At 44.3% G+C, this 27,404-nt stretch overlaps 1 protein-coding gene across 1 annotated transcript in view; it reads left to right on the plus strand.

Annotated features, from left to right (window-relative positions):
* Positions 1-27,404, plus strand: part of syne3 (spectrin repeat containing, nuclear envelope family member 3) — a 43,293-nt gene that overhangs the window by 11,712 nt on the left and 4,177 nt on the right. Inside the window, exons 4-18 of the mRNA XM_023994053.2 lie at positions 7-145; positions 463-633; positions 4,306-4,461; positions 4,671-5,018; positions 7,437-7,573; positions 10,663-10,837; positions 11,663-11,845; positions 12,225-12,368; positions 12,635-12,769; positions 13,816-13,977; positions 14,220-14,392; positions 14,801-15,854; positions 17,483-17,641; positions 21,902-22,099; positions 23,316-23,360. Coding sequence (XP_023849821.1) covers positions 7-145; positions 463-633; positions 4,306-4,461; positions 4,671-5,018; positions 7,437-7,573; positions 10,663-10,837; positions 11,663-11,845; positions 12,225-12,368; positions 12,635-12,769; positions 13,816-13,977; positions 14,220-14,392; positions 14,801-15,854; positions 17,483-17,641; positions 21,902-22,099; positions 23,316-23,360 — 3,379 coding nt within the window. The remainder of the gene's footprint in view (positions 1-6; positions 146-462; positions 634-4,305; positions 4,462-4,670; positions 5,019-7,436; positions 7,574-10,662; positions 10,838-11,662; positions 11,846-12,224; positions 12,369-12,634; positions 12,770-13,815; positions 13,978-14,219; positions 14,393-14,800; positions 15,855-17,482; positions 17,642-21,901; positions 22,100-23,315; positions 23,361-27,404) is intronic.

Below are 27,404 nucleotides of genomic sequence, written 5' to 3' on the forward strand. Positions count from 1 at the left end.
TCCCAGCCGGATAGAGTGGGTGTGGCTGCACTGGAGTGAGTACCTGAAGGCGCACGAGGAGGTTGAGATGTGGCTGGTCCGCATGCGCCGCAGTCTGGAGCCGGAGGTGGAACTACAGCTGGGGGTGAAGGAGAAACTGTGGCAGGTGAGCGGACACACCTGACACTGGCCTGGGTGTCAACAATGGTAATGTCTATGTTTAGCCAGTCTGGAAACTCTCTAGAGTGTGAGTGAAGAGGGTAGGCCGTTTTTCCAACGGATACTGAATATAGCCCAACTGTACTGCCATATTTTGAGTCTGGCTGTTTGGTCATAAGAAATAATAAACCTAGCTACATCAAGCTAGCCTTCAAATGCTGCCAATCATTCCTATAGAGCGCGCATAAACCGATGCACACAGTAGCTAACTTGTGTGTCTTCCAGGTAGAAAGTATATAATGTAATCTAATGTGTGTGTTCCAGGTGGACCACCAGCATGTCTTGCTGAGTGACGTGCAGAGCCAGGCACTGCTGTTGGAGAGGCTGTTGGATGAGGCTGCAGCGCTGCACAACCGTACCCAGGACCCCAGTGTGGACCAGGAGGCACAGGAGCGACTGCAAGAGGCATACAACAGCATACGGGACAGGGCTGAGGTGTGTGTGTGCAGTTTAATGGAGGCTTTCTGATGACTCGTACAAAATCTCCATCTATTCCCTCGAATTCTCTGCACAAATCTCAAGCTAGCATTCCTGTAATGAGCTTCGAGGCCTTAACGGGTCCAAAAAGTAGGACCCATTCCCGAAATGGACCTGGGGCTTTCTCACTCGGAACGAATATGCATGAATAAATGTGTTTAAATATAGAGACCCGTTCCGAACGGACCCGAAGAATACTAGACCTGGTCGGATCCAGACCCGGGCCGATCAGAGTGAGGGAAGCAGCAGAAAAGTTCCTTTTTAAGATACATTATTAACTTCTTATGGCTGAGATCCCGTTAACAGGATCGACTTAACAGCCAGTGAAATTGCAGGGCACCAAATTCAAACAACAGAAATCTCATAAATAAAATTCCTCAAACATATAAGTATTTACACCATTTTAAAGATAAACTTGTTGTTAATCCTACCACAGTGTCCGATTTCAAAAAGGCTTTACGACGAAAGCACACCATCTGATTATGTTTGGTCAGTACCTAGTCACAGAAAAACACAGCCATTTTTCCAGCCAAAGAGAGGAGTCACAAAAAGCAGAAATAGAGATTAAATTAATCACTAACCTTTGATCTTCATCAGATGGCACTCATAGGACTTCACTAATAGCTGCCATAGATAGGTTATTTATCATCAAATATGATTACCTGTCTTGACTGCATTAAAACGGGAGAAGCTAGTTAAGCTAGCTAATGTTAGCTAGCTAGGCTAATGGAGGCATGCACTTTCTCATCCTACACAGTTACAAACAAGAATAACTCCATTCAAAATATTAAGTAGCAGTCTACCTGTTGGCTCTCGGTTGTTGTAGCCTATCCTTCTTCCTTTTTTAACATTTAATTGTCATTTTAATTCCATTTTCCATTGATTAGATGTCTAACTCTTGCCACACATGTAGGCTCTATGACTGTAGCCTATTGCCACTTTGATGATTAGCCAACAACAACAATAAGCTACACGTGCCACTGTCGTGAAAAGCAAGAGCAGCAGCAAAAAATGATTACATCTATTTCTCTTTACTGCAGCAGTCGCGTTCGGACCTGTACTAGTCCATCCGGACAAGTCAATTAAAATTACACATACCCGAAATCCATTACTGTCATATCTGACCCAGACCCGTGATATTATTTAGAATTTTGGATCTGGACCAGGGTAGGCTATATAGCGAACACAATAGAATGATCGAAACCATGTTGCTGTTATTAAGTGGTATTATTTCCATCCAGACAGACAGGCTGCAGGGTACAGTAACTAACTTCTAGGTTCTCAGAGTCGAGTAACTTGAGTCTCTGAGCGTTGTTGGTGAATATTCTTCAATTTGTGCCGAGCTTCTTTTGTTGTGTACGTCCTTTTTTATTTTTCTGTAGTCACACAATCAAGGCAATGCCGTTCCTGTTTCTTTCTGTTTCATCTAGGTCTTTGAAACATCTTACAGTCCACAACGGTCTTCTCCTCTCCCTGTCTATCTCTACTTTCAAAGGGAACAGGCTTTCGGTGCTCCTCGCCCGTTTGAACATGCTTAGCTCATGGCAGAGCTGTGCGTTTGGTCCAAAGGGGGAATATCATTCTAATGATTTATATTCTCTTTTATATGGAGGTTGTTGCTCAAAAGAGGAGAACATTTGTTCCCCTACTCTTTGAAAGGAGCTAGAACTAGCTAGTTCTACAGTGCCTTCATAAAGTATTCACACCCCTTGACTTTTCTTCATTTTGTTGTTACAAAGCGGGATTACATTGGATTTAATTTTCACTTTTTGTCAACGATCTACACAACATACTCTGTCAAAGTGGATAAAAAAACAAAAAAGCATTTTGTAAAGAATTCATGAAAAATTAAACACTAATAGATCTTGACTAGATATACGTATTCAAAACCTCTGAGTCAATACATGTTAGAATCACCTGTGGCAGCGATTACAGCTGTGAGTCTTTCTGGGTAAGTCTCTAAGAGCTTTCCACACCTGGGTTGTGAAACATTTGCCCGTTTTATTATTTTCTAAATTGTTCAATCTCTGTCAAGTTGATTGTTGATCATTGCTAGACAACCGTTTTCAAGTCTTGATTTTCAAGTAGATTTCAATCAAAACTGTAACTAGGCCACTCAGGAACATTCACTGTCTTCTTGGTAAGAAACTCCAGTGTAGGTTTGACCTTGTGTTTTAGGTTATTGTCCTGCTGAAAGGTGAATTAATCTCCCAGTGTCTGGTGGAAAGCAGACTGAACCAGATTTTCCTCTAGGATTTTGCCTGTGCTTACCCGCTTTGCGTCTTTTTTTTATCCTGAAAAACTAACCAATCCTTAATGATTACAAATATACCCATAACATGATGCAGCCACCACTACTGTGCTTGAAAATATAGAGCGTGGTAATGTTGTAATGTGTTGGCACTTGTTGCATGTTTTGGAATAGTTTTATCTGTACAGGCTTCCTTCTTTTCACTCTGTCAATTAGGTTAGTATTGTGAAGTAACTACAATTTTGTTGATCCATCCTCAGTTTTCTCTTATCACAGCTATTAAACTCTTAACTGTTTTAATCCCTGAACAGTCTCCTTCCGCTCCGGTGACTGAGTTAGGAAGGATGCCTGTATGTTTGTAGTGACTGGGTGTATTAATACACCATCCACAGTGTAATGAAGAACTTCACCACACTCAAAGGGATATTCAATGTGCGTTTTTTTTTTTTTTTTTAGACATCTACCAATCGGTGCCCTCTCTCTTTGTGAGGCATTGGAAAACCTCCCTGGTCTTTGAGGTTGAGTCTTTGTTTGAAATTCATTGCTCGACTGAGGGACCTTACAATTATTCTATGTGTGGGGTATAGATATCCCACGTGGCGCAGCGGTCTAAGGCACTGCATCTCAGTGCTAGAGGTGTCACTACAGACCCTGGTTTGATTCCAGGCCGTCATTGTCAATAAGAGTTTGTTCTTAACTGTCTTAAATAAAGGTTAAACACCTCTTCTTTTTTTTATAATTCAAAAATCATGTTAAACACTTATCGCCCACAGAGTGAGTCCATGCAACTTATTATGTGAATTGTTAAGCACATTTTTACTCCTGAACTTATTTAGGCTTGCCATAACAAAAGGGTTCAGACATTTTTAGCTTTTTATTTTTAATGAATTTGTAAAAATGTCAAACATAATTCCACATTAACATCATGGGTTATTGTGTGTAAGCCAGTGACATAAAATCTAAATATAATCCATTTTAAATTCAGGCTGTAACACAACAAAATGTGGAAAAAGTAAAAGGGTGTGAATACTTTCTGAAGGCACTGTAAGCTAATGGGCCCTCACTGAATACAATTCTATTCTACCATTCACCAAGTACATCAATGGGGTTTCCTTTATTCAAAGAAATATGCGTGTTCTGTATCTACTGCATATTGATACGGTTTTCTTTCATTTTATTATTATCCCTGTCTGTAGCTCTGTTATTATAGACCATTTGCCGTTGCTTTTTCTAAAAGTTTTCTTGCAATGTTTTCATCTTATCTTTTAAACTACAGAATGTAGGAACATGTCATTTTCACTTACTGTATGTAGGCCCTGGTATGCTGCTGGAGATGATGAATATGAGCGTTAAAAAGTGGTGGATTTCCCCTTCAACAGGAGAGGCTGTCAGTGCTGCAGAAGATAGCTGAAGAGCACCAGATTTACCAGAGCTACGTCCTAAAGTTCCAGGCCTGGCTGGTGTCCAAGGCTAAGGAGCTGAACACACTTACAGAGACAGAGGACACAGCCGAGAACCATCTCCAAGCCCTACAGGTGAGAGTAGTACACCCTAGTTATACGACTCCTGGGAGGGACAGATGAGCGTTCACTCTAGTCACATTTTCTTTTTGACGTAAAAAAACCAACAAAAATAAAACATTGTTTTACTGTAAAGTTTGTTGTTATTTTAAGTGCACTTTGAATGAAGTTTGAGAAGGGTGGAGAATCGTGACGCAGCATAACTCTCCTCTGCCCTCTGTCAGACCCTGGACGACAGTGTGGCCAGTGAGGAGCGGACGCTGCAGCACATCGAGGGCATGGCGGAGGCAGTGCGGGCCAACACGTCGCCCGGGGGGGTGGAGGTGGTGGAGGAGGAGGTGGAGGAGCTTCGTCTGGCCTGGCAGAGGCTCCGACAGAGCCTGTGTGAGGCTGGGGAGGGCCTGAGGAGCAGCCTAGACTCTCAGAGCCAGTACCAGAGCCGCTGCCAGCGCCTGGGGGAGGACGTCAGGCAGCTCAGGGGCCTGCTCCACAGACTGACCAGAGACCTGGAGACTGCCAGCGAGGGAGACAGGACCGAGGAACAGATGGTTGGGCAGTGGAGGAAGTACACGGTGGGCTTTATACACACTCTCTGTCTCTCTCTCGTTCTCATTTTCTCTCTCTCGCTAGCTCTCTTCCTAATTTAATTTCCTTGTTGTTTACCTCTCTCTCTCTCCAGTCTTCCCTCTGCCTTCCTTTTTTACCCTTTCTCTCTTCCACTCTTATCTCCTTCCCCTTAATTGTTCTTTGCTTTCTTTTTCTCTTTCAGTGTCTCTGTCAATTTCGCTCCTCAACCCAAGGCTTACAGCTTTAGTTACTAGCTACAATAAGGGTCTGACACGGCACGGGCAGTTGCTCTAATTATTACCTTGCAGGAATTGGCCCTCTGGCTACATGCCTGGGAGAGGTGTGGTGGAGATGACATAGAAGATAATGGTTGTGGGATGGTATTGTATCCTCAGTCAAAACGTACCTGTTGTGGGGCAGGTTCCATTGCTGATACCTGTCCTGTGTTTTCAGATCCGATCATAGGGTTCTGGTGAAAAGTAGTGCACTATGTAGGGAATAGGGTTCCGTTTAGGACTGTAGATGATGGAGAGGACATAAGGCTCGGAAGCTATAGTAGACTATTGAGATCAGTTTGAGAAACAAAAGCTAGCAGAAGAGTGATAAGATTCGTCAGAGGCTAAAACAATTAGTATAGTCAATTTATCCCAGTGTCTAGACCAGAGCTCAGATTCACAAAACCTTCTTAAGAAGAAAGGTCTTCTTAACTGCCATTTTTTCCCTTAACTATAGATTTAAGAAGAAAGTTAACCAAAGTTGCTGTTTCTCAAAAAGGTTATTGGAAAATGTATTGCGCCATTCTATTTCTTACAGTATGTTTCTCATTTAGCAAAAAAGGTAAGAAGAAAATAGATTTAGAAAATAAAGTTATTGGAAATGTTTTAATTCCAAGATAGCTAAACTCTCAGGGCAGTGAGAGGAAAAAGCTCATGAAAGCAATTCAATGTTTAATTCACTCTCAAATTTGAGATTATTATTTAATTATTTTATACCCAAGAACATGTTTTAGAACAGTAATCTCAGTAAGAAATATGCTAACATGATTGCCATTGCTAGCTAGATAGTTAGCTAAAACTGTTGCCAAGCAACACACATCTTTAATAAGATGATATTTCAGAAGTTTGTAAGAAAATCATTAAATCTTAAAATATTGTAGAGGAATTGCATTTACCTTATGAAGTTTTTTTTCTTCTTAAGAAGCATCTTCATTTTTTTGCATAAGAAGTGTTTTGTGAATCTGGACCCAGGGGTCTCCAACAGGTAAATCGTGAGCTACCAGTAGCTCGTGGCCCACCTATGAGTAGCTTGCCAATAAATTCAGATTTTTTTTCTTCACGTGTTCCATCGCAAACTCTCTCATAATATCAAAGCCACATTGACATTATCCCACCCCTGGTTAGCCACTATTGCCTTAAAAAGCCAAATGTAACACAATATCTGCCAATTAATTTCCAGAAATATTGCCCATCTCTCTGTTTGGTGTGCACATTTGTCTATCACTCTGTATGTAGCCATTTAAGCGACGCTAATGATAACCATCTTGTGGGTAGACAGACTTTCCCCCAAAACCTTATAATGTTAACCGCAAAGGAGTTTTACCTGACAGAACAATATCAAGATTATTTGTATCAATTGGGTGGGGGTTGTTTTGAAAACTCTGCCATGACGTGCTTCAGCAAAATTGGGTTGTTCAATAACACATCCTGTATTGTCTAAGGGTGTAGGCCTAACCGCAGGAACATTGCCAGACCGAAACATTTCTCTCGACTTCAAAAATGGTCTTCTGATGTGATTTAAGCATTGACATGGACATCCATTTTCATTGTTTCTCTATGAATAATTGTAATATTGAGGATTAAAAAAAACTCAAAAACCAGGAAAAATAAAACCCCCTTAGAGTTGTTGATGAACCATTATTTTACCAGGTGTATTGACAAAATGTATTGTACACCAAGGACCCATGGAAGAGTAGTGGAGAAGAGATTATTTATTTTATTTTAAAATGAGTAGCTCGCAATGTTTCAATTTGTAAAAGTAGCTCTCATCCTAGAAAAGTTGAGAAACCCCTGGTCTAGAAAAATCCACTTAACCAATTACAGCATCAGAGGCCACTTTGTGCCTGCTGCTTTCATTCCACTGAGGTGAATTTCACCCTTGTCAGCGAGGATTGCAATAGTGGTTTAAAATTGTTTGACATTAACGTGAATTATGTCAAGTTTAAACATTTTCTCTTCTATGGGAGAAAGATCTTGTATAACAGTTTAACTCTGGCACTAAGGAGGAAATTAAGTTAGTGTTTATCACGTTTGGTTGTTGGTGTGTGTTTTGTGTGTAGAGAGCGAGTTGCCAGGTGCCCAGGCTGGTCTCTGTGATAGGTTTTTAAACAATTGTTCTTATTTTCCCTTTTGGTATTCCCCTCTCAGAATGTCCGGAATACTCTGTCAGCAGAGGAATCCCAGGTGGAGAACCTCAAGGCCCAGCTTAAAGAACTATTCCGCTTTTCCCAAGATTCCCGGCATCTCTCTGACGACGTCCTGGCTGTGGTGAAGGAACACCAGAGGTGAGTGGACACTCCGAGCACATCACAGTGTAGAAGAAGAGTGACGATGGAGAGGAAGATGCTTTTTAAGATTTATGAGAATACATTTTTTTTTAAAGCTCTGCGAGTACTTTTCCAGTTTTAGACTATTGAGATTCACCTTTACAGGGATGGTTCAGCAGAATTTGCTTCAAGTCTAGGTAGCAAATAATGGACCAGATACACTATATATACAGTACCAGTCAAAAGTTTAGACACACCTACTCATTCAAGGGTTTTTCTTTGTTTACTATTTTCTACATTATAGAATAATAGTGAAGAGATCAAAACTATGAAATAACACATATGGAATCATATAGTAACCAAAACAGTGTGAAACAAATATAAAAAATATATATTTCAGATTCTTCAAAGTAGCCACACTTTGCCTGGATGACAGCTTTGCACACTCTTGGCATTTTCTCAAGCAGCTTCACCTGGGATGCTTTTCCAACAGTCTTGAAGGAGTTCCCACATATGCTGAGCACTTGTTGGCTGCTTTTCCTTTACTCTGCGGTCCAACTCATCCCAAACCATCTCAATTTGGTTGAGATCGGGGGATTGTGGAGGCCAGGTCATGTGATGCAGCACTCATCACTCTCCTTCTTGGTCAAATAGCCCTTACACAACCTGGTTAAGTGTGCCTTGAATAATAAAAAATCACTGACAGTGTCACCAGCAAAGCACCATCACACCACATCCTCCATGCTCCACAGTGGGAACCACACATGCGGAGATCATCCGTTCACATATTCTGCGTCTCACAAAGACACGGCGCTTGGAACCAAAAATCTCACATTTGGATTCATCATACCAAAGTACAGATTTCCACCGGTCTAATGTCCATTGCTCGTGTTTCTTTGCCCAAGCAAGTCTCTTCTGCTTATTGGTGTCCTTTTAATAGTGGTTTCTTTGCAGCAATTCGACCATGAAGTCCTGATTCACGCGGTCTCCTCTGAACAGTTGATGTTGAGATGTGTCTGTTACCTGAACTCTATGAAGCATTTATTTGGGCTGCAATCTGAGGTGAAGTTAACTCTTAACTTTTCCTCTGCAGCAGAGGTAACTCTGGGTCTTCCTTTCCTTTGGCGGTCCTCATGAGAGCCAGTTTCATCATAGCGCTTGATGGTTTTTGCGACTGCACTTGAAGAGCGTTCAAAGTTCTTGACATTTTCTGAATTGACTGACCTTCATGTCTTAAAGTAAATGAGGGACTGTCGTTTCTCTTTGCTTATTTGAGCTGTTCTTGCCATAATATGGACTTGGACTTTTACAGAATAGGGCGATCTTCTGTATACCACCCCTAACTTCTCACAACACAGCCGATATGCTCAAATGCATTAAGGAAAGAAATTCCACAAATGAACTTTTAACAAGGCACACCTGTTCATTGAAATGCATTCCAGGTGACTTCCTCATGAAGCTGGTTGAGAGACTGCCAAGAATGTGCAAAGCTATCATCAAGGCAAAGGGTGGCTACTTTGAAGAATCTCAAATATAAAATATATTTTGATTTGTTGAACACTTTTTTTTGGTTACTACATGATCTGTCATTTCATAATTTTGATGTTTTCACTATTATTATTATACAATGTAGAAAAAAATAAAAATAAAGAAAAACCCTTGAATGAGTAGGTGTGTCCACACTTTTGATGGTACTCTAAATACAAAAGTATCTGGACACCCCTTCAAATTAGTGGATTCCACTATTTCAGCCATACCCGTTGCTGACAGGTGTATAAAATCGAGCACACAGCCATGCAATCTTCGTAGACACACATTGGCAGTAGAATGGCTTTACTGAAGAGCTCAGTGACTTTCATTGTGGCACAGACATAGGATGCCACCTTTCCAATAAGCAGTTAGTCAAATTCCTGCCCTGCTAGAGCTGCCCGGGTCAACTGTAAGTGCTGTTGTTGTGAAGTGGAAATGTCTAGGAGCAGCAACAGCTCAGCCGCGAAGTAGTAGGCCACACAAGCTCACAGAACAGGACCACCGAGTGCTGAAGCACGTTGCGGGTAATAATCTGTCCTCTGTTGCAACACTCACTGCCGAGTTCCAAACTGCCTCTGGAAGCAACATCAGCACAAAAACTGTTTGTCGGGAGCTTCATGAAATTAGTTTCCATGGCCGAGCAGCCGTACACAAGCCTAAGATCACCATACGCAATGCCAAGTATCGGCTAGAGTGGTGTAAAGCTCGGTGGCATTGGACTCTGGAGCAGTGGAAACGTGCTCTCTGGAGTGATGAATCACGCTTCACAATCTGGTAGTCTGACGGACAAATCTGGGTTTGGCACATGCCAGTAAACACTATCTGCTGAATGCATAGTGCCAACTGTAAAGTTTGGTGGAGGAGGAATAATGGTCTTGGGCTGTTTTTCATGGTTCGGGCATGGCCCCTCAGTTCCAGTGAAGGGAAATCTTAACGCTACAGCATACACTGAGTTTCTAGAGAATTCTGTGCTTCCAACTTTGTGGCAACAGTTTTGGGGAAGGCCCTTTCCTGTTTAAGCATGACAATGCCCCCTTGCACAAAGCGAGGTCCATGCAGAAATGGTTTGTTGAGATCGGTGTGGAAGAACTTGACTGGCCTGTACAGAGCACTGACCTCAACCCCATCGAACGTCTTTGGGATGAATTGGGACACCGACTAATTGCCCAACATCAGTGCCCGATCTCACTAATGCGCTTGTGGCTGAATGGAAGCAAGTCCCCGCAGCAATGTTTCAACATCTAGTGGAAAGCCATCCCAGAAGAGAGGAGAATGTAAAAACATGGCTCAATTTATTCCACTTTCCCTTACTGATTTGCTTTTGATGTTGTATGATAATTGATGCAAACAGTCTTTGCTCTCTCTACAGGGAAAGACAGGATGTCTATGCTGTTCTATAACATAATAATTTCTTGAAACGTACAGTAATTAGTTGGTCTTAGTATGACAGGTATAAGCTGCATTTTTCCTCTGACTTTTTACTGTGTTTAAATATATACAGTACATTTTGTCTTTGCATGCAATGCACGATATCTAGCCTGTTTGAAGCCCATCTCCTCTCCCCTGTCTGCCTATAGTGTGAAGTGTCTCGCAATGAAGCTGTGTGTGGAGTCAGAGACCGGGCTGAGACTGGTGCTGCAGGACCCTCTGCATGGCTTCTCTCAGTGGAGCCAGCTGGTCTCTCAGGTGCTGGAGGCCTCAGCAGAGGTGTCTGAGTTCTCCCACATCGCCTTGCTAGTGCAGAACATCGAGGTATAAACACGGCACTGCAGGCTGCTACTGATTTTGATCAACTATTATTCCACCATGGGAAATGTTTTTGGTCATGTGCTTAAAAGGGATGTAGCAGGACATGATACAGAAAAACATACAATGCAGCTAATACAACACTGTAAAATGCATCGAGAAAAGGTGACGTTCAATCCCATCAATCAAGCAGCTAAACCAGGATTGTATTCGTAAGGTAACCCTTTGATGGCTGAGAAACCAAACTTGTAGTCACTGTGGCACTCAAGGCCTGGGGACCTCCGCTGTAATAATGATATACCGTAGTCATGGTACCTTTAATTAGGTCAGCTATGGAAATTCATTCAGCCCTACATACAGACAGTACTTGACAGAGATTGGCTTGGGCCGTGTCCGAAACGGCACCCTATTCCCTATTTAGTGCACTACTTTTGATCAGGGCCCATAGGGCTGTGGTCAAAAGTAGTGCACTATATATGGAAGAGACTGCCATTTGAGCCTTCTCCATCATTAAATTGAATCTATCCTCCACAGTGGACAGCATAAAGTGGCTTTCCCTAATATAACCTCATCCCCTCCAGACATGGGAATACTGAAAGCACAGGTCAGGGAGTTCAATCATCTCCTGATCTATGAAAAAGAGACATCTGAGGATCATGCTTGCTTTACGTTGACACAGAGGAATGTGTGATCTAGATGCCCTGAGGCACATATTTCTACTGCACATATTTCTACTACACATACCTTTCATCTGTGGCGTGCCCTCTTGAATTTATTTTCTCATTTTTGCTGTTGTCTTTGTTTCCTCTCTTTCTTTCTATCCCCCTACAGAGTTTGATGATGCAAAGTCTGCAGCTGCAAGAGCGGTTGAGTCTGCTGCAGGTGAAGAGAGATCTGCTGGCTTCAGTGTTTGGCTCTGACAGAGCAGAGAGTCTACTGACGGAGCTCAACGCCGCCGTGAGGAACCGAGAGCTACTGCACAGCCAGCTTCTGCAGAGGAAGGGAAGACTGCAGGTGTGTGAGTGCGTTCGTGTGTGTGTGTGTCATTGGGCTCTGGTCATATGTAGGACATTATTAGGGAATGGGGTGCCATTTGGGATGGAACGTAATGTTTGAGCCCTGAATGTTGATTGACTGATAGCTGTGGTATATCAGACCGTATACCACGGGTATGAGAAAAACATGTATTCTTACTGCTTTAATTACGTTGGTAACCAGTTTATAATAGCAATAAGACACCTCGGGGGTTTGTGGTATATGGCCAATATACCACGGCCACGGGGTGTATCCAGGCACTCCGCGTTGCGTCGTACACAAGAACAGCCCTTAACCGTGGTATATTGGCCATATACCACACACCCCCCCGTGCCTTATTGCTTAAGTATGTCCTTAGGGTTTGATCTCGAGGACGAAGGACTTTGGCGACGCCTACGAGTCAATCAGGAGCAAGCTGACCCTCCTGAGAGACAGACTGATCTCAGCAGACATCCTCCAACCAGACATACTGGCCAAGAAGAGCCAGTCAGACCAGCTACGGGTGGGTCACTTACTGCATCCTTAACCTGTGGCTCATTCTCAATGATACTTTCCTCGCATCCTCTCTCCTCACCTCCTTCTCAAAGGCATTGGAGAAGGTTCGAGTGGAGGGACCTTCTCCTCCAATATGGTTGGCAAGGAGATATGATGCAAGGAATTGAGGAAAGATGAATTGAGATTGAGCCTGTGTCCAGGGGGTCCTATGAGACTCATTTAGAACATATAAGCATGTATAAAGCGTTCATAAAGTTGCTTTGTGTCTCTCAGGGGATCAAGAAGGACTTGGAGGACTGTGAGGCCCACATCACAGCTCTGGAGACTCTGGTGTCATCCAGCTCCGCTAACCAGACCCGGTCTGAGAGGCTGTATGGGGACTGGAGGAACCTATACAAGGCAGTCCGGGTAAGAATGGAAGGATTTGACTAAGCGGAAGTTTTGAAAAAGATGATACTTTAGTGGCAAAACATTGCTTTTGAAATTTCCTATTTATCAATCTGCATATTTGTGAAGTAATTTTTTTAGCTTGTGATTGCATTTGCTTAATGTGTTGAGTATCCGTGTGTTCATTTGGCTGTGTGAGTTTTGTTATACACTCACCTTCAGACAGTGAGTCATGTGGCTTGCTATATAAAGCAGTCAGGCATCGAGGCATTCAGTTACTGTTGGATTGAACGTTAGAATGGGCAAAATGAGTGACCTAAGCGACTTTGGGTGTGGTACGATCGTCAATGTCAGGCACGCCGCATCCATTATCTCAGAAACGGCCGACCTCCTGGGATTTTCACGCATGACAGTGTTTAGGGTTTACTGAGAATGGTGCGACAAACAAAAAAACATCCAGTCAGCAGCAGTCCTGTGGGCGCAAACAGCTCGTTGATGAGAGGTTGAAGGAAAATGGGCAAGAATCGTGCAAGCTAACAGGCAGGCCTCAAACAGACAAATAACGGCGCAGAACAGCATCTCGGAAGGCACAACTCGTCAATCCATGTCATGGATGGGCTATTGCAGCAGACGAACACACTTGTGTTCCACTCTTGTCAGCTAAAAACAAGAAGAAGCGGCTCCAGTGGGCACGTGATCACCAACACTGGACAACTGAGGAGTGGAAAAACATTGCCTGGAACATTGACAGCGACTTCAGTTTACTTGAGTGGCCTGGTCAGTCTCCAGACCTCAACTGAATAGAGCATCTTTGGGATGAGATGGAACAGGCTGTTCGCAGCATGAATGTACCGCCGTCCAATCTGCAGCAACTGTGTGATGCCATCGCGTCAGCATGGACCAACATCCCTGTAGAATATTTATGACACCTTGTAGAATGCCCCAAAGAATTCAGGCTGTGCTGGAGGCAAAGGGGGGGGGGGTCCACCCCGGTACTAGATGGGTGTACCTAATAATCCGGCACTGAGTGTATGTCTTTGATATTAACGTGAGTGTGTGTGTGTCAGGTGAAGGGGAACGAGAGTGAGGAGAGCATCAGGGAGCACGAGAGTTTCCACGAGAGCCTGCTGAATGTAGAGAAGTGGCTGATGATTATGAGGCAGAAGCTGGAGTCCTACCGCAGTTCTGCTGGGGAGTGGAGCGTGGACAACAGACAGCATGAAGCTGAGGTACTGACGTACCACACATCTGTTATGTGGCACTCTGATTATGGCGGTTTTGATGACGATAGACAAACATGACTAGGCACTGGACTACTATGGAGAGAATATCCTGTTAATTTTTTTAAAATAAAATGTTCTCTACTGACAAAGAGTTATGGGAAATAAACTGTGACTCTATCCAGTGCTGAACTTGCATGTAGTTAATACATCCCGTCCCATCCTGTGTTATTCCTCCTCCTGTCCTGTAGAGGGCACTAGGTGAGTTCCCAGAGAAGGAGCTGCAGCTGCACCAGACAGAGGTGCAGGGCCAGGGGGTGCTGAAGAGGACCTCTGAGGAGGGACGAGTGCACATCCTCAGGGACATGAAGCGCCTGAGAGAGTCCTGGATGGCCCTGCATGACCTCAGCCTCAACCTCTTCAGGTACATTACGCTATAGTGGGCTTGACGGAAAACTCTTAGAATTAGATAAAGAACTTTGGAATCAACAACTATGCTTGACAAAGATGGCTGCTATTATCGTCACGTTCTAGAGCTATGCACATGTATTGAATCTTCCACTCTTGTGAATGATAGTGTCTCTATGGGTACCATTACTACTAATGCAACTTCATCTCTAGTTTAGTGTGTTTCAGTGGAGGTTCTCGACAACCTCATATGGCTTGTGCACATCTATCTCCAGAAACTTTACCAACCATAGCCTTCTAAAAAGAAGTCAATATGTTGCATATGCTGTCCCTGCATCTGGGTGAAAAGTATTTAATGCGGCCAATTACACACCAATCCTAAGAGATTCCTTCAGTTACTGACTTTCTGCTGTTCCATTCCCAGGCTACTGAATGGACACAGCTCCTCTGAGGACCATGACTTAGACATCCAGAGGGTGAGAGGTCAGGCTGGGGAGTTGACAGGCCCAGCTAGGGAGCTCTTTCATGGGGATGGAGGAGACCTGATCAAAGGAAGAGGCTCCAGCAACAGGAGGGAGGGTGCTCCAGAGGGATCCCCAGGAGAGGACCATGGTGTCTGGGTCTCTCAGAGCTATGGATCAGGGTCTGGGAGAGGGGGAAGAACAGGGTCAGGGGCAAGGATGGAGCAAAGCGAAGGGGCAAGTTTTAGAGCAGAAGAGGGTGTGTGGGTCGAGGGAGGGTTCGAGGGCAGTGTGGAGGATATGGATCTCTCTGAACATGGGGAGAGACAGGGCAGTGGTCAACAGACTCTGGGTCAACAACTGGGTCCAATGGCGGTAAGCCAAGGAAGCAGTCAGAGACCGGGACAGGGCAGTGGGGTTGAAAGCAGTGGCAATTGCAGGGGGAAGGGTGGCGGTGAGCACAGCTTTGGTGTTGAGGAGGTGGACTCCATTGCCTGGAGAGGGGGGTATGGTCAGGGAGGAGAGCGGGAGACCAGAGGGGGAACCACAGGGATAAACTCCTCAGGCCACACAGGAGGCAGAAGCCCCCAGTGTGGAGTGGTGGGGGGCTCTGGGTCCAGGAGTAGCGGAGTGGTGGGGGGTTCTGGTTTTACAGGCAGCGGTGTGACGGAGGGATCAGGCTCTAGGAGTAGCGGAGTGGTGGTAGTCGGGGCGTCTGGGTCCAGCAGCAGCGGGCGGACAGAGGAGTGGGTGGATGAGCAGAGGTCCAGAGGTGTGGCTGACCCTGTAGTCATGGAGGTAGATGTGGGGTTAGGGCTAGGTCATAGTCAGGGCAGCAGAAGCAGCTATGGAGAGGGAACAAGTGAAATGGGAGACCGGAGTGGAAGTGGAGGGGGATACCTGCGACACAGAGGGTCCTTCACCCTGATCAAGACGAAGATGGAGGATCCAGTCATGGAGCAAGGCTTTGCTAGAGAAACCTCTGGAGGGCTACAGAGCTCAAGTCAACACACCACGGTACGGTTTACTATCTCAAATGATTATTTTATCTCAGAATCACATACTCATTATTTTCTAGTTAATAAAAGAATTTCAACTTCAAATGGGCATGGTATAATTAAGGCATGAGGGGGTGTGGTATATGGCCAATATACCACGGCTAAGGGCTGTTCTTATGGATGACGCAACGCGGATACAGGATGCAGCCGTTAGTCGTGGTATATTGGTCATATACAGTACCACAAACCCCCAAGGTTCCTTATTGCTATTATAAACTGGTTACCAACTTAATTAGAACAGTAAAAATCTTTTTCGGGTTGTCATACCCGTGTATACGGTCTGATATAACACAGCTTTAAGCCAATCAGCATTCAGGGCTCGAACACCCCGGTTTATAACAACATTTGACATTTGAGTCATTTAGCAGACGCTGTTATCCAGAGTGACTTAGTGCATTCATCTTAAGATGGCTAGGTGAGATGACCACATATCACAGTCATATTAGCTCATTTTTCCTCAATACAGAAGTTATCAGCAAAGTCAGTGCTAGTAGGAAAATACTAATTAAAGGTTTATTTTTGGGGCGGGGGGGGATTTCTTATTTAAGATACTCTTTGAAGATGTACGTTTCTGACGTTTTCGGAATATGGGAAGGGACTCTGCTGTCCTAGCATCAGAGGGAAGCTGGTTCCACTATTGGGGGACCAGGACAGAGAAGAGCTTTGACTGGGCTAGGCAGGAGCTGACCTCTCGTAGGGGTGGGACGGCCAACAGACCGGAGGTGGCAGACTGGAGTGCTCCGGTTGAGATGTAAGGTTTGAGCATAGCCTGAAGGTAGGGAGGGGCAGTTCCCCTTGCTGCTCTGTAGGCACGCACCATGGTCCTCTCCATGCCACCTGACAGGAGCGACCTGCCAGGTTGAATGCAATCCAGGAGTGTGTAGAGCCTGAGACGCACGCACAGCCCTGAGAAGGTGGAGAGGAGGATTTGATGTTTCACGGTGTCGAAGGCAGCGGATAGATTTAGGACGATGAGAACAGAGGAGAGTCAGTCAGCTTTGGCAGAGCAGAGAGCCTCTGTGACACAGAGGAGAGCGGTCTCAATTGAGTGACTCATTTTGAAGCCAGACTGGTTAGGATGAAGATCGTTCTGAGAGAGATAACAAGTTGGTCAGTGACAGCATGCTCAAGTGTTTTGGGAAGAAAGTAAAGATGGGATATCTGTCTGTAGTTTTTGACATCAGAGGGGTCGAGTGTTGGTTTCTTGGGGAGAGGAGCGGCTCTGGCCATCTTGAAGTTGCAGGGGACGCAGCCAGTGTTCAGGGATGAGTTGATGAGGGAAGTGAGGAATGGGAGAAGAAGAAGAGATGGTCTGGAGAAGGGGATGTTGTCGGGTGGCTGGACATCACTAGTCGCAGGATGGAAAAAGATGTTAGTTCTGTCTGAGTGGGACCAGTGGACTCAATAGACTGAGTGAATGAAGAGCGGATGTCGTGAACCTTTTCTTAAAAGTAATTGACTCATCACTCAATATTCTCATTAACCGATATTACACTGCCGTTATAAACCAGATTATTTAGAAAATTAGCTAACTGATTCTCTTTTGTGAAATATCACCTAAAGTAAGTTGTTGTTGTGGTCCTTCAGGCAGGTCCAGGTTCAGCTCTGAGTGCAGCGGAGTACGAGGACAGGAGGAGGATGTTTGAGGCCTGGCTACAGAAGGAAAACGATACTCTTTCAGGGATTCTCAACACCAAGGGACCGCTGAGCACCAGAGAACTCAAGATCAGGCAGAACACACTCAAGGTTGGTGCTAATGAATTCTCTCAGAAACAGTATTCCACTCCTGTTTATATTCACACAGAAATAATGAGGTACTCAAGTGCTGTGGCCATCTTATGGTTAGACTTTTTATTTGTATTTTTATGTATTCAACTTTATTTAACCAGGTAGGCCAGTTGAGAACAAGTTCTCATTTACAACTGTGACCTGGCCAAGATGAAGCAAAGCAGTGCAACAAAAACAACAGAGTTACACCTGGGATAAACAAACGTACAGTCAGTAACACAATAGAAAATCTGTATACAGTGTGTGCAAATGAAGTAAGACATTAAAACAGGCTAATAGTGGCAAAGTAATTACAATTTAGCAATTTACACTGGAGTGATATATGTGCAGATGAGGATGTGCAAGTAGAAATACTGGTGTGCAAAAGAGCAGAAAAACAAATATTGGGATGAGGTAGGTAGTTGGTTGGATGGGCTATTTACAGATGGGCTGTGTACAGCTGCAGCGATCGGTAAGCTGCTCTGACAGCTGACGCTTAAAGTTAGTGAGGGAGAAATAAGTCTCCAACTGATTTTTTGGGGGGGTGTTTTTTTTGCAATTCATTCCAGTCATTGGCAGCAGAGAACTGGAAGGAAAGGTGGCCAAACAAGGTGTTGGCTTCGGGGATGACCAATGAAATATACCTGCTGGAGAACGTGCTATGGGTGCGTGTTGCTATGGTGACCAGTGAGCTGAGATAAGGCCGAGCTTTACCTAGCAAAGACTTATACATGACCTGGAGCCAGTGGGTTTGGCGACAAATATTTGACCAGCCAACGAGAGCATACAGGTCGCAGTGGTGGGTAGTATATGGGGCTTTGGTGACAAAATGGATGGCACTGTGATAGACTACATCCAGTTTGCTGAGGAGAGTGTTTGAGGCTATTTTGTGAATGACATCGCCGAAGTCAAGGATTGGTAGGATAGTCAGTTTTACGAGGGTGTTTGACAGCATGAGTGAAGGAGGCTTTGTTTCGAAATAGAAAGCCGATTCTAGATTTAACTTTGGATTAGAGATGCTTAATGTGAGTCTGGTAGGAGAGTTTACAGTCTAGCCAGACACCTAGGTGTTTATAGTTGTCCACATAGTCTAAGTCAGAACTGTCCTCCGTAGTGATGCTAGTAGGGCGGGCGGGTGCAGGCAGCGATCGGTTGAAGAGTATACATTTAGCTTTACTAGCATTTTAAGAGCAGTTGGAGGCCACGGAAAGAGTCTTGTATGGCGTTGAAGCTCGTTTGGAGGTTTGGTAACACAATGTCCAAAGAAGGGCCAGATGTATACACGATGGTGTCGTCTGCGTAGAGGTGGATCAAAGAATCACCCGCAGAAAGAGCGACAACATTGATAAATACAGAGAAAAGAGTCGGCCTGAGAATTGAACCCTGTGGCACCCCCATAGACTGCCAGAGGTCTGGACAACAGGCCCTCCAATTTGACACACTGAACTCTAGAGGGGGATGACCGCGGCCGCTTTCCAATCTTTAGGAATCTCAAACCATGCGAAAGAGAGGTTGAACAGACTAGTAATAGGGGTTGCAACAATGGCGGCGGATAATTTTAGGAAGAGGGCCCAGATTGTCTAGCCCAGCTGATTTGTAGGGATCCAGATTTTGCAGCTCTTTCAGAACATCAGCTGTCTGGATTTGTGTGAAGGAGAAGCGGGGGGGGCTTGGGCCAGTTGCTGCGGGGGGTGCAGAGCTGTTGGCCGGGGTGGAAAGCATGGCCAGCCGTAGAGAAATGCTTACTGAAATTCTCGATTATCGTGGATTCATCAGTGGTGACAGTGTTCCCTAGTCTCAGTGCAGTGGGCAGCTGAGAGGAGGTACTCTTGTTCTCCATGGACTTTAGTGCCCCAAAACGTTTTGGAATTAGTGCTGCAAGATGCAAATTTCTGTTTGAAAAAGCTAGCCTTTGCTTTCCTAACTGACTATGTGTATTGGTTCCTGACTTCCCTGAAAAGTTGCATATCGCAGGGGCTATTCGAAGATAGTGCAGTACGCCACAGGATGTTTTTGTGCTGGTCAAGGTCAGTCAAGTCTGGAGTGAACCAAGGGCTATATCTGTTCTTAGTTCTACTCTGAAAGGGGCATGCTTATTTAAGATGGTGAGGAAAGCACTTTTAAATAGCAACCAGGCATCCTCTACTGACGGGATGAGGTCAATATCCTTCCAGGATAACTGGGCCAGGTCAATTAGAAAGGCCTGCTTGCAGAAGTGTTTTAGGGAGCGTTTGACAGTGATGAGAGGTGGTCATTTGACTGCGGACCGATAACGGACGCAGGCAATGAGGCAGTGATCGTTAAGATCCTGGTTGAAAACAGCAGAGGTATATTTAGACGGCAAGTTGGTCAGGATGATATCTATGAGGGTGCCTATGGTTACTGATTTGGCGTTGTTCCTTGATAATTTGTGTGAGATTGAGGGCATCTAGCTTAGATTGTAGGACAGCCGGGGTGTTAAGCATATCCCAATTTGGGTCACCTAGCAGTACGAACTCTGACGATAGCTGGGGGGGGGGGCAATCAATTCACTTATGGTGTCCAGGGCACAGCTGGGAGCTGAGGGGGGTCTATAACAAGCAGCAACAGTGAGGGACTTATTTCTGGAGAGATGGATCTTTAAAAGTAGAAGCTCGAACTGTTTGGGCACAGACCTGGATGGTATGACAGAACTCTGCAGGCTATCTCTACAGTAGATTGCAATTCCGCCCCATTTAGCAGTTCTGTCTTGATGGAAAATGTTGTAATTGGGGTTGGAAATGTCAGAATTTTTGGTGGCCTTCCTAAGCCAGGATTCAGACACGGCTAGGACATCAGGGTTGGCTTAAAACAAGTTACTTTCACAGTAATATACATATAGACTTCTGGAGGATGTTATGTTCAGAGTGCACCAAACAAAGCTCTAGGATGGTCGAAAATAATCTTCTGGCCAGCGGAGTTTTATTAAGAGCCCCGATCGCTTGCTGTACGCTTTTGGAAACATAGCATCTTTCATATTAGCGCAATTTTTTTTCTTCAAAAAACCAAAGGTTAAATTACTACACCCATATAGGGCTGATTGGGGTTCCCACGTCCATATTTCCATGTTACAGCGCTTGTTTACGGAAAACGGATGGAAGACCGAGGCATACCTCTGCTAATTAGCTATCTACGTCTCCGAGCACCTGTGTGTAAACAGAAGGCGGACGCCGCAAACGTGTTGTCACTGAAAAAAACTGTCGGCTGCAACTGTGTTAACGGGTTAAAACAGTGTACAGTAAGTGTCTGTCTGTGAAATTATTTTGATGTGATATGAAAGTAGAAGGCTTTATATTTCTAGAACCGTACCGCAGTTGAGAATCAATTTACGTTTTAGAGGATTTGGCTGTTTTGGCTGCCAGAGCCAATTTGCCTCTAAACAGAACATGTAAGGTCCTTGGACTATAAGGAGTAGCGTTAGGCTCCTTTAGTTTATTACTGGGCTAGGTAGAAACATGCCTTACAGCAAGGCCCTAACAAATACACACCCCAGATACACACCACAAACCTTCAAGTGTTCCTCTAAGACGACTAAAATAACTTTTGGCAGCTGAACTGACGGCCAGTACACTGACATCCCAACCACAAGCTGCCTGACAGTCAGACAGGTTGTGTCCTAAATGCCACCCTACCCACTGGGCACACACTGGTTGAATCAGCGTTTCTACGTCATTTCATTTCAATGAAATTTCCAACGTGGAATAGACGTTGAATTGACATCTGGGTGTATTCTCGATATATACTTTTGATATAGGGTACTGGCCCAAAATTGTGCACTATATAGTAAATAGGGTGCCATTTGGGATGCTAGCAGGCCATGTTAGTGGTTGGAATGTTTTTGTCAGGATAACAGAGCACAAGGCATGCCTCAATGTCATCAGACATTGAATCAATGCAGAAAGGGGATTGGAGATGTTTGTTTGGGGATATACAGTATGTATGTGCTGCTGTGGTTTCAGTAGAGAAAAAGGGTTAAGAAGTATTCCTTCAGGATTTACTGCTGTAGCTATTCTTCTGTGCAAAGATCCCGTGCAGACATTACACACACACTGCTTATTGTTATTACTTTATGCAACAATTCCTCTGCTTACCCCTCAGCCATATGTAACTGTTTAGTCTTCTTCATTCTCCATCCCCCTGTTGTTCACTTGCCTCTTCTCTCCTCCTCCTCTCTCTCTCTCCCTCTCTCTTTCCATCCTCCCTCTCCTCTCACTCCCACAGACTTTGCGGTCCAGTGTGGGCTGGGGTCAGGAGCAGTTCCAGCTACTGCTGATGTCTGGGGCGGCTGCATCCGGAGCCGGGGACGGGGCTGACCATTGGGCTGAGGATGTGGGTATGGAGGAGATACGTTATCGCTGGATGCTCTACAAGTCCAAACTGAAGGATGTAGGAGACCTCAAGGCTCTGTTGAATGTCAAGGTAAGAGATGCTGTATACATTGTATGGTGCCTCCCAAATGGCACCCTATTCCCTTTATAGTGCACTATTTTTGACCAGGATCTAGATGGTTCTCGTCAAAAGTAGTGCGCTATATAGGGCAGTGGTCACCAACTCCAAGGAATTCCTAGTCGATCACCAAACATTTCTGTTAATAAAACAACGATAGGGCCTCCCGAGGGGCGCAGCGGTATAAGGCACTGCGTCACTACAGATCCGGGTTTGATTGCGGTCTGTGTTGCAGCCGGCCGTGACCGGGAGCCCCATGAGGCGGCGCACAATTTGCCCAGCGTCGTCCGGGTTAGGGGAGGGTTCTGCCGGCTGGGCTGTCCTTGTCCCACCGTGCTCTAGTGGCTCCTTGTGGTGGGCACATGCACGCTGACCTCGGTCGGCAGCTGTATGGTGTTTCCTGTGTCGGTTGGCTTCCGGGTTAACCGGGCAGTGGGTGAAGAAACAGTGCGGCTTGGCGGGGTCGTGTTTCGGAGGACGCATGGCTCTCGACCTTCGCCTCCTGATTACTACTCCCATAACACAAAAAGTGGTAAAAGTACCGTAAAACAATTTGTGTGTGTGTGTGTACAATGTAGAAATTAGTACAAGTAAAGAAAACCCTTGGAATGATAGACCATCAGATGCAGGCCATCAGTCCAGTAAAAATAAAGTATGTATATTTTATGCTCACTCAGCTGTGCCTCACAATGAGTACAACAAATTATCTATTACCAGTTTGTTCATATACCAACATCTTTTAAATATAATTTCAAAATGGTCTGAGAAGAACAACACTGGCAGGGCAATTCAATCATAGCCATGTATTTGGCCTATAACCTACTGCACGAACCTCGTTGCGACAGAGCTCTTTTTGATTGGTTAATGTTGCATAGGCTTACATTCTTCAAGTCATGTTTTTAAACAATCTGAGTGGTAGATCACGGTTTGCATTTTGACTCGAAAGTGATCTTGACTTCGAGAAGGTTGGTGACCTCTGATATAGGGAATTAGGGTGCTGTGTAAAATGTACATCCCAGCAGAGCGCATTGAAGAGTATCCCATAATGAAGAGATGATACATTGTTCTACCACAAGGGAGCAGTGTATCATCAATGTTAGCTAATGGTCTGACTCAACTGCACTGTATAAAGCATAGTTTTACAGTGCTTCTTTTTCACAGTATCGTTTTCTGGGTTTATTTCCATTAGGGTGCAAGTGTTGCTGGACAGGAGGAACACACCAGGACGGCTAAGGTACAGTTATCAATCCAGCTCAGAGCTTGTGTCATGGTCAAACATTCCTTTTAATATTCAGTGTAGTTCAGACTGGAAAAACGTGTGGTCTAAGCCGCGGCCTATGGAACACATATATTGCTACAACATGGGGTTTGAATGAGCACACTCTCTCCTATCTGTCTTTGTCCTATTAAGAAAGAAAACATGCAAGGGAGTGGGACTGCTCCAGAGAGTTTAAAAGCAGTAAAAGTCCCACTTCAGGGGAGTCTTTGAGCCTCCCCACTCCTCTGGGCTTAGAAAACACAGCTCTAGGGCCACTTGTCCTGACCACCCAAGACTGGCAGCAAGTCAAGCCTGCTGTCTCCAACAAACCCCAGTTAATTTGGCAGCCCAGTAGGGTGGAGCAACCTGGTCTCAGAGCATTCTGTATTATTCTGTATGTAAATTCAGGACACTACATTTAGTATATGTTTCGTATGGTATATCTTAATTTTTGGATGTCCATCATCCATTTCGTATGATATGTTATGAATTACAATTCGTATGATATGTTACGAATTTGAAAAATGTACCATATATTTTGAATTTGCAAAACGTAAAATATGTTACGAATTCCAATTTGTTAGCTAGGTGGCAAACATTAGATAGGCTAGTGGTTAGGGTAAAGGTTAGGAGTTAGGTTAAAGGGTTAGGGGAAAGTTTAGGATTAGGGTTCGTGGAAGGGTTAGCTAACATGCTAAGTAGTTGCAAAGTAGCTAAAAAGGTAATGTAGTCCTGATGATATACGAACACGCAACCTTTGGGTTGCCTGATGTTTGCGTTATACGCCCACCCCGACCAACCACCCTCCTTTCGTTTTTACCTTAAGTAACCTTCTGTGTTATGTAACCATATCAAACGTAACATATTTTACTAATTTGAGTGTCCCGGATTTACATTTACTTAGTTACGTCTAGTCTTTGAGACCAGACTGGGTGGAGAAGAGATTAAGAAATGCCATGCCCCGTCACTCCCTCCCTCGCCCCTCAAGTCTCTCTCTCTCTCCCTCGTGGGGCGGAGTGGAGCCTCCCTCCCACACCCTCTCTGATCCCCACAGCGTGGGGGCCCTCGATATTACACAAAATTCCAGAGGATTTGCACCATGTTAGGTAGATAGGTAGATGAAGACTCAGGCATAGTTCTGTGGTCAGTTTAAGGGCAACTTGTACCTGGAGCCTTGGTTTCAAACCTTGTTCTCCTCCATCTGTTGATGGCTAAGTAAGTGGACAGCCTCTTCCCAGTCCCCTCTGCTCTAGGTAGAAGTTTCCTTTTGGCACAGATCTAGGATCAGCATACCCTTCTACAATCATCACCGTAACCATTTGGAGAAAGGGGGGAATGGATAACACATCCTTGTCTAGGAGCAACCTCATTCTACGCTGTCCTCACCTGGTCTCTTATCTCTCTCTGTCGCTCTCTCTTGCACTCTCTGTCGCTACCATAGAGCTGGGAACGCAGCAGGTGCGTGGATGGTGAAAAACAAGCAGAGTAGCTCACCGAGTTTACCCCCAGGTTGTTGATATGAGTAAAACAGCAGACGCAGATGAAAGAAAAAAATGGTAGTGACTCACAGCAAAGACTAAAGTACATTCTAAAGTACCCCGATGACAAACATCAGCGCACTGCAGCATCTGCGCTAAGACACTGAAACGACTGTTATTACTTCCCTCAGTTATTTCAGTCATGTTTTAAAGGTGCTTGTTAGCCTTCTTAATGCACACTATCCTATGATTGTAGACATGGCTCCTGTACCTCACACACACACACACACACACACACATACACACACACACACACACACGTCTTTGTCCCACGTACACACACCTATGCAGAGATCAAGGGAGATGGCTAACTCTTCAGGTCTCATTAGCTAGTTTCAGTTCCTTTCTGACCTGTCATTACTTTGGAGTATGAACATAGGGTTGTTTACATAATCGCGCCCCCTGACCTACAACCTTCCTATCTACTGAAAAAGGAAAACCCAACAACAACAACTTCCTGGTCAACTTTAACACAAACATGCAGAGGGTGGCATGAAAGATTGCAGAGGACCCCTCCAATTTACTAAACTCAGTTCACACACCACCTCACTCAAACCCCTGGCCAACAGCAATCTCCTTCACTGGCTACACACAATCCTCACTTACACCAGATAATGAATTACCCAAAAATTCATCACCAGTCTCATTTATAATTGAAGTGGATCAAATAATCCTCTTCATCACCCCTATTCCCATTAGAACAGCTCTGAGCAATTGTCACTCTGAACACAGCTATCTATAGGTCTGTCAGGCAGGGGGTTGAGTTTAACGGTGCTTGACTAGCTTAGCGCTTGTATACAATGATTGATTGATTAATCTCTTTAAGGGTGTTTAGCACCTGTCTGTCAAATGGATTGCTATTGGAACTGTTTAGTTTAAGTGTCTGGGACTGAGGTGTTAGCAGTTGTTATTCTTCAATAACACAGACCCCAAAGGAAATCGGGGGGGAGAAAATATATTTATTCAAAGAGAACAAATCATTGTTTTTATGCTGGGAAGTAGATGGTAGATTCTTCCCTGTCTGCAGTGTTTTCTTCACTGAATAAAGAGCCATGATGTAGTTTATACCCAAGCCTAGCCTGTGGTTGACCAATTAGAATTCTTTGCAATAAAATTGGGCCAATAGCCAAATACCAAGTATCCTGTTTCAGGCACAATGTATAGACAATTTGGACCAATGAACTTGCCACATTTAGCTATGAGTCCCGGACTGAAACCCCTCCTGTGTCCCTGACCCATTAATCTTCAGTTCCCCGTTACAGAAAAACAACTATTTCCATTGATGGTTAATACCCTCTTGACCTCTTGTCCTCTGCGTTGTGTATTTATCTTAGAATATTCTTACAGAGGTGATGGGAGTTTGGATATAGATGTAGAACGAGGAACGGTGCAGGTCTGTTGAGGCCTTTCTCTTGCTCTTCCTCCTCTCTCGATCCTAGGTGCTCTGGAAAGTAGTTTGAGAGAAGGAGGGAGAGGGGGTTGATGGAGCTGAGTGAGTGAGCATGAAGGTGGAGGGCAGAGAGGACAGAGTGGGCGAGGATTTACTCGCTTCACTTGGAAGAGCACTCTGTGGTGTGTGTTAATGCTCTGTGTGTGTGTGTGTTAATGCTCTGTGTGTGTCATCACAACCCTGATTATATTGAAAGGGCTGTGAGCCTTTACTGTTTGTTGTTTACTTAGTGAGCGAACACTGACCTTATTGTATGAGTCATCTTAAAAGTGACTTAGTTTAACACTCCCTTTTCAAGGGGCAATCTGGGATATGTACATCAAACTGGGACATAAAACTATAATTGTTCTATAACGGATTGTCAGTCCATAACTCTGTCTATGAATTTGAGTGGTTACATTTCTCAAGCCTAGCTAATTACCAACAAAATGTAGCTGAGCAGTCGTTTTGTTGTTGTTGGAATCTCAGATTACCCCTTTGTTTCATTATGAACCAGTCAAATGTGGCGTCATTATCTAGCAAGTATGAGAAGCATTTATTTAAATTTCAGCAGCACAGAATGTTCCTCCATGTTGAGAGGCAGATGTACAGGGAGTCTGGTGCATTGGATTAGCATTCAGTTGGATGGGAGACAGAAATACTCTGAGAGTGAAACACACACTTTTGTATTAGTTTTGATGTCATTTGGGGTTGAATTTGAGGCATTTCTGGTTCCCATACAATTACATGGCCCCTTTACGGTTTATCCTCAATCACTGGTTATTTACTTGTGCACTTAATGGTATAGACAAGGAATGTACAACAGTATGTGCATTTGAGAGAAAGTATGAGAATGGGATTTGATGGGTTCAATTACGATACTCACAACTATTGATGTCTGTGAGTGTTTGTGTAAATGGCTATATTTCCCTTACTAAATTACAGGCATTGGAAAGTGTGTGTATGTGTGTATATATATGTGTGTATATATATATGTATATATATATATGTATATGTGTATATATATATATATATATATATATATATATATAT

The sequence above is a fragment of the Salvelinus sp. IW2-2015 genome, linkage group LG9 (genome assembly GCF_002910315.2).
Source record: "Salvelinus sp. IW2-2015 linkage group LG9, ASM291031v2, whole genome shotgun sequence".
NCBI lineage: Eukaryota > Metazoa > Chordata > Actinopteri > Salmoniformes > Salmonidae > Salvelinus > Salvelinus sp. IW2-2015.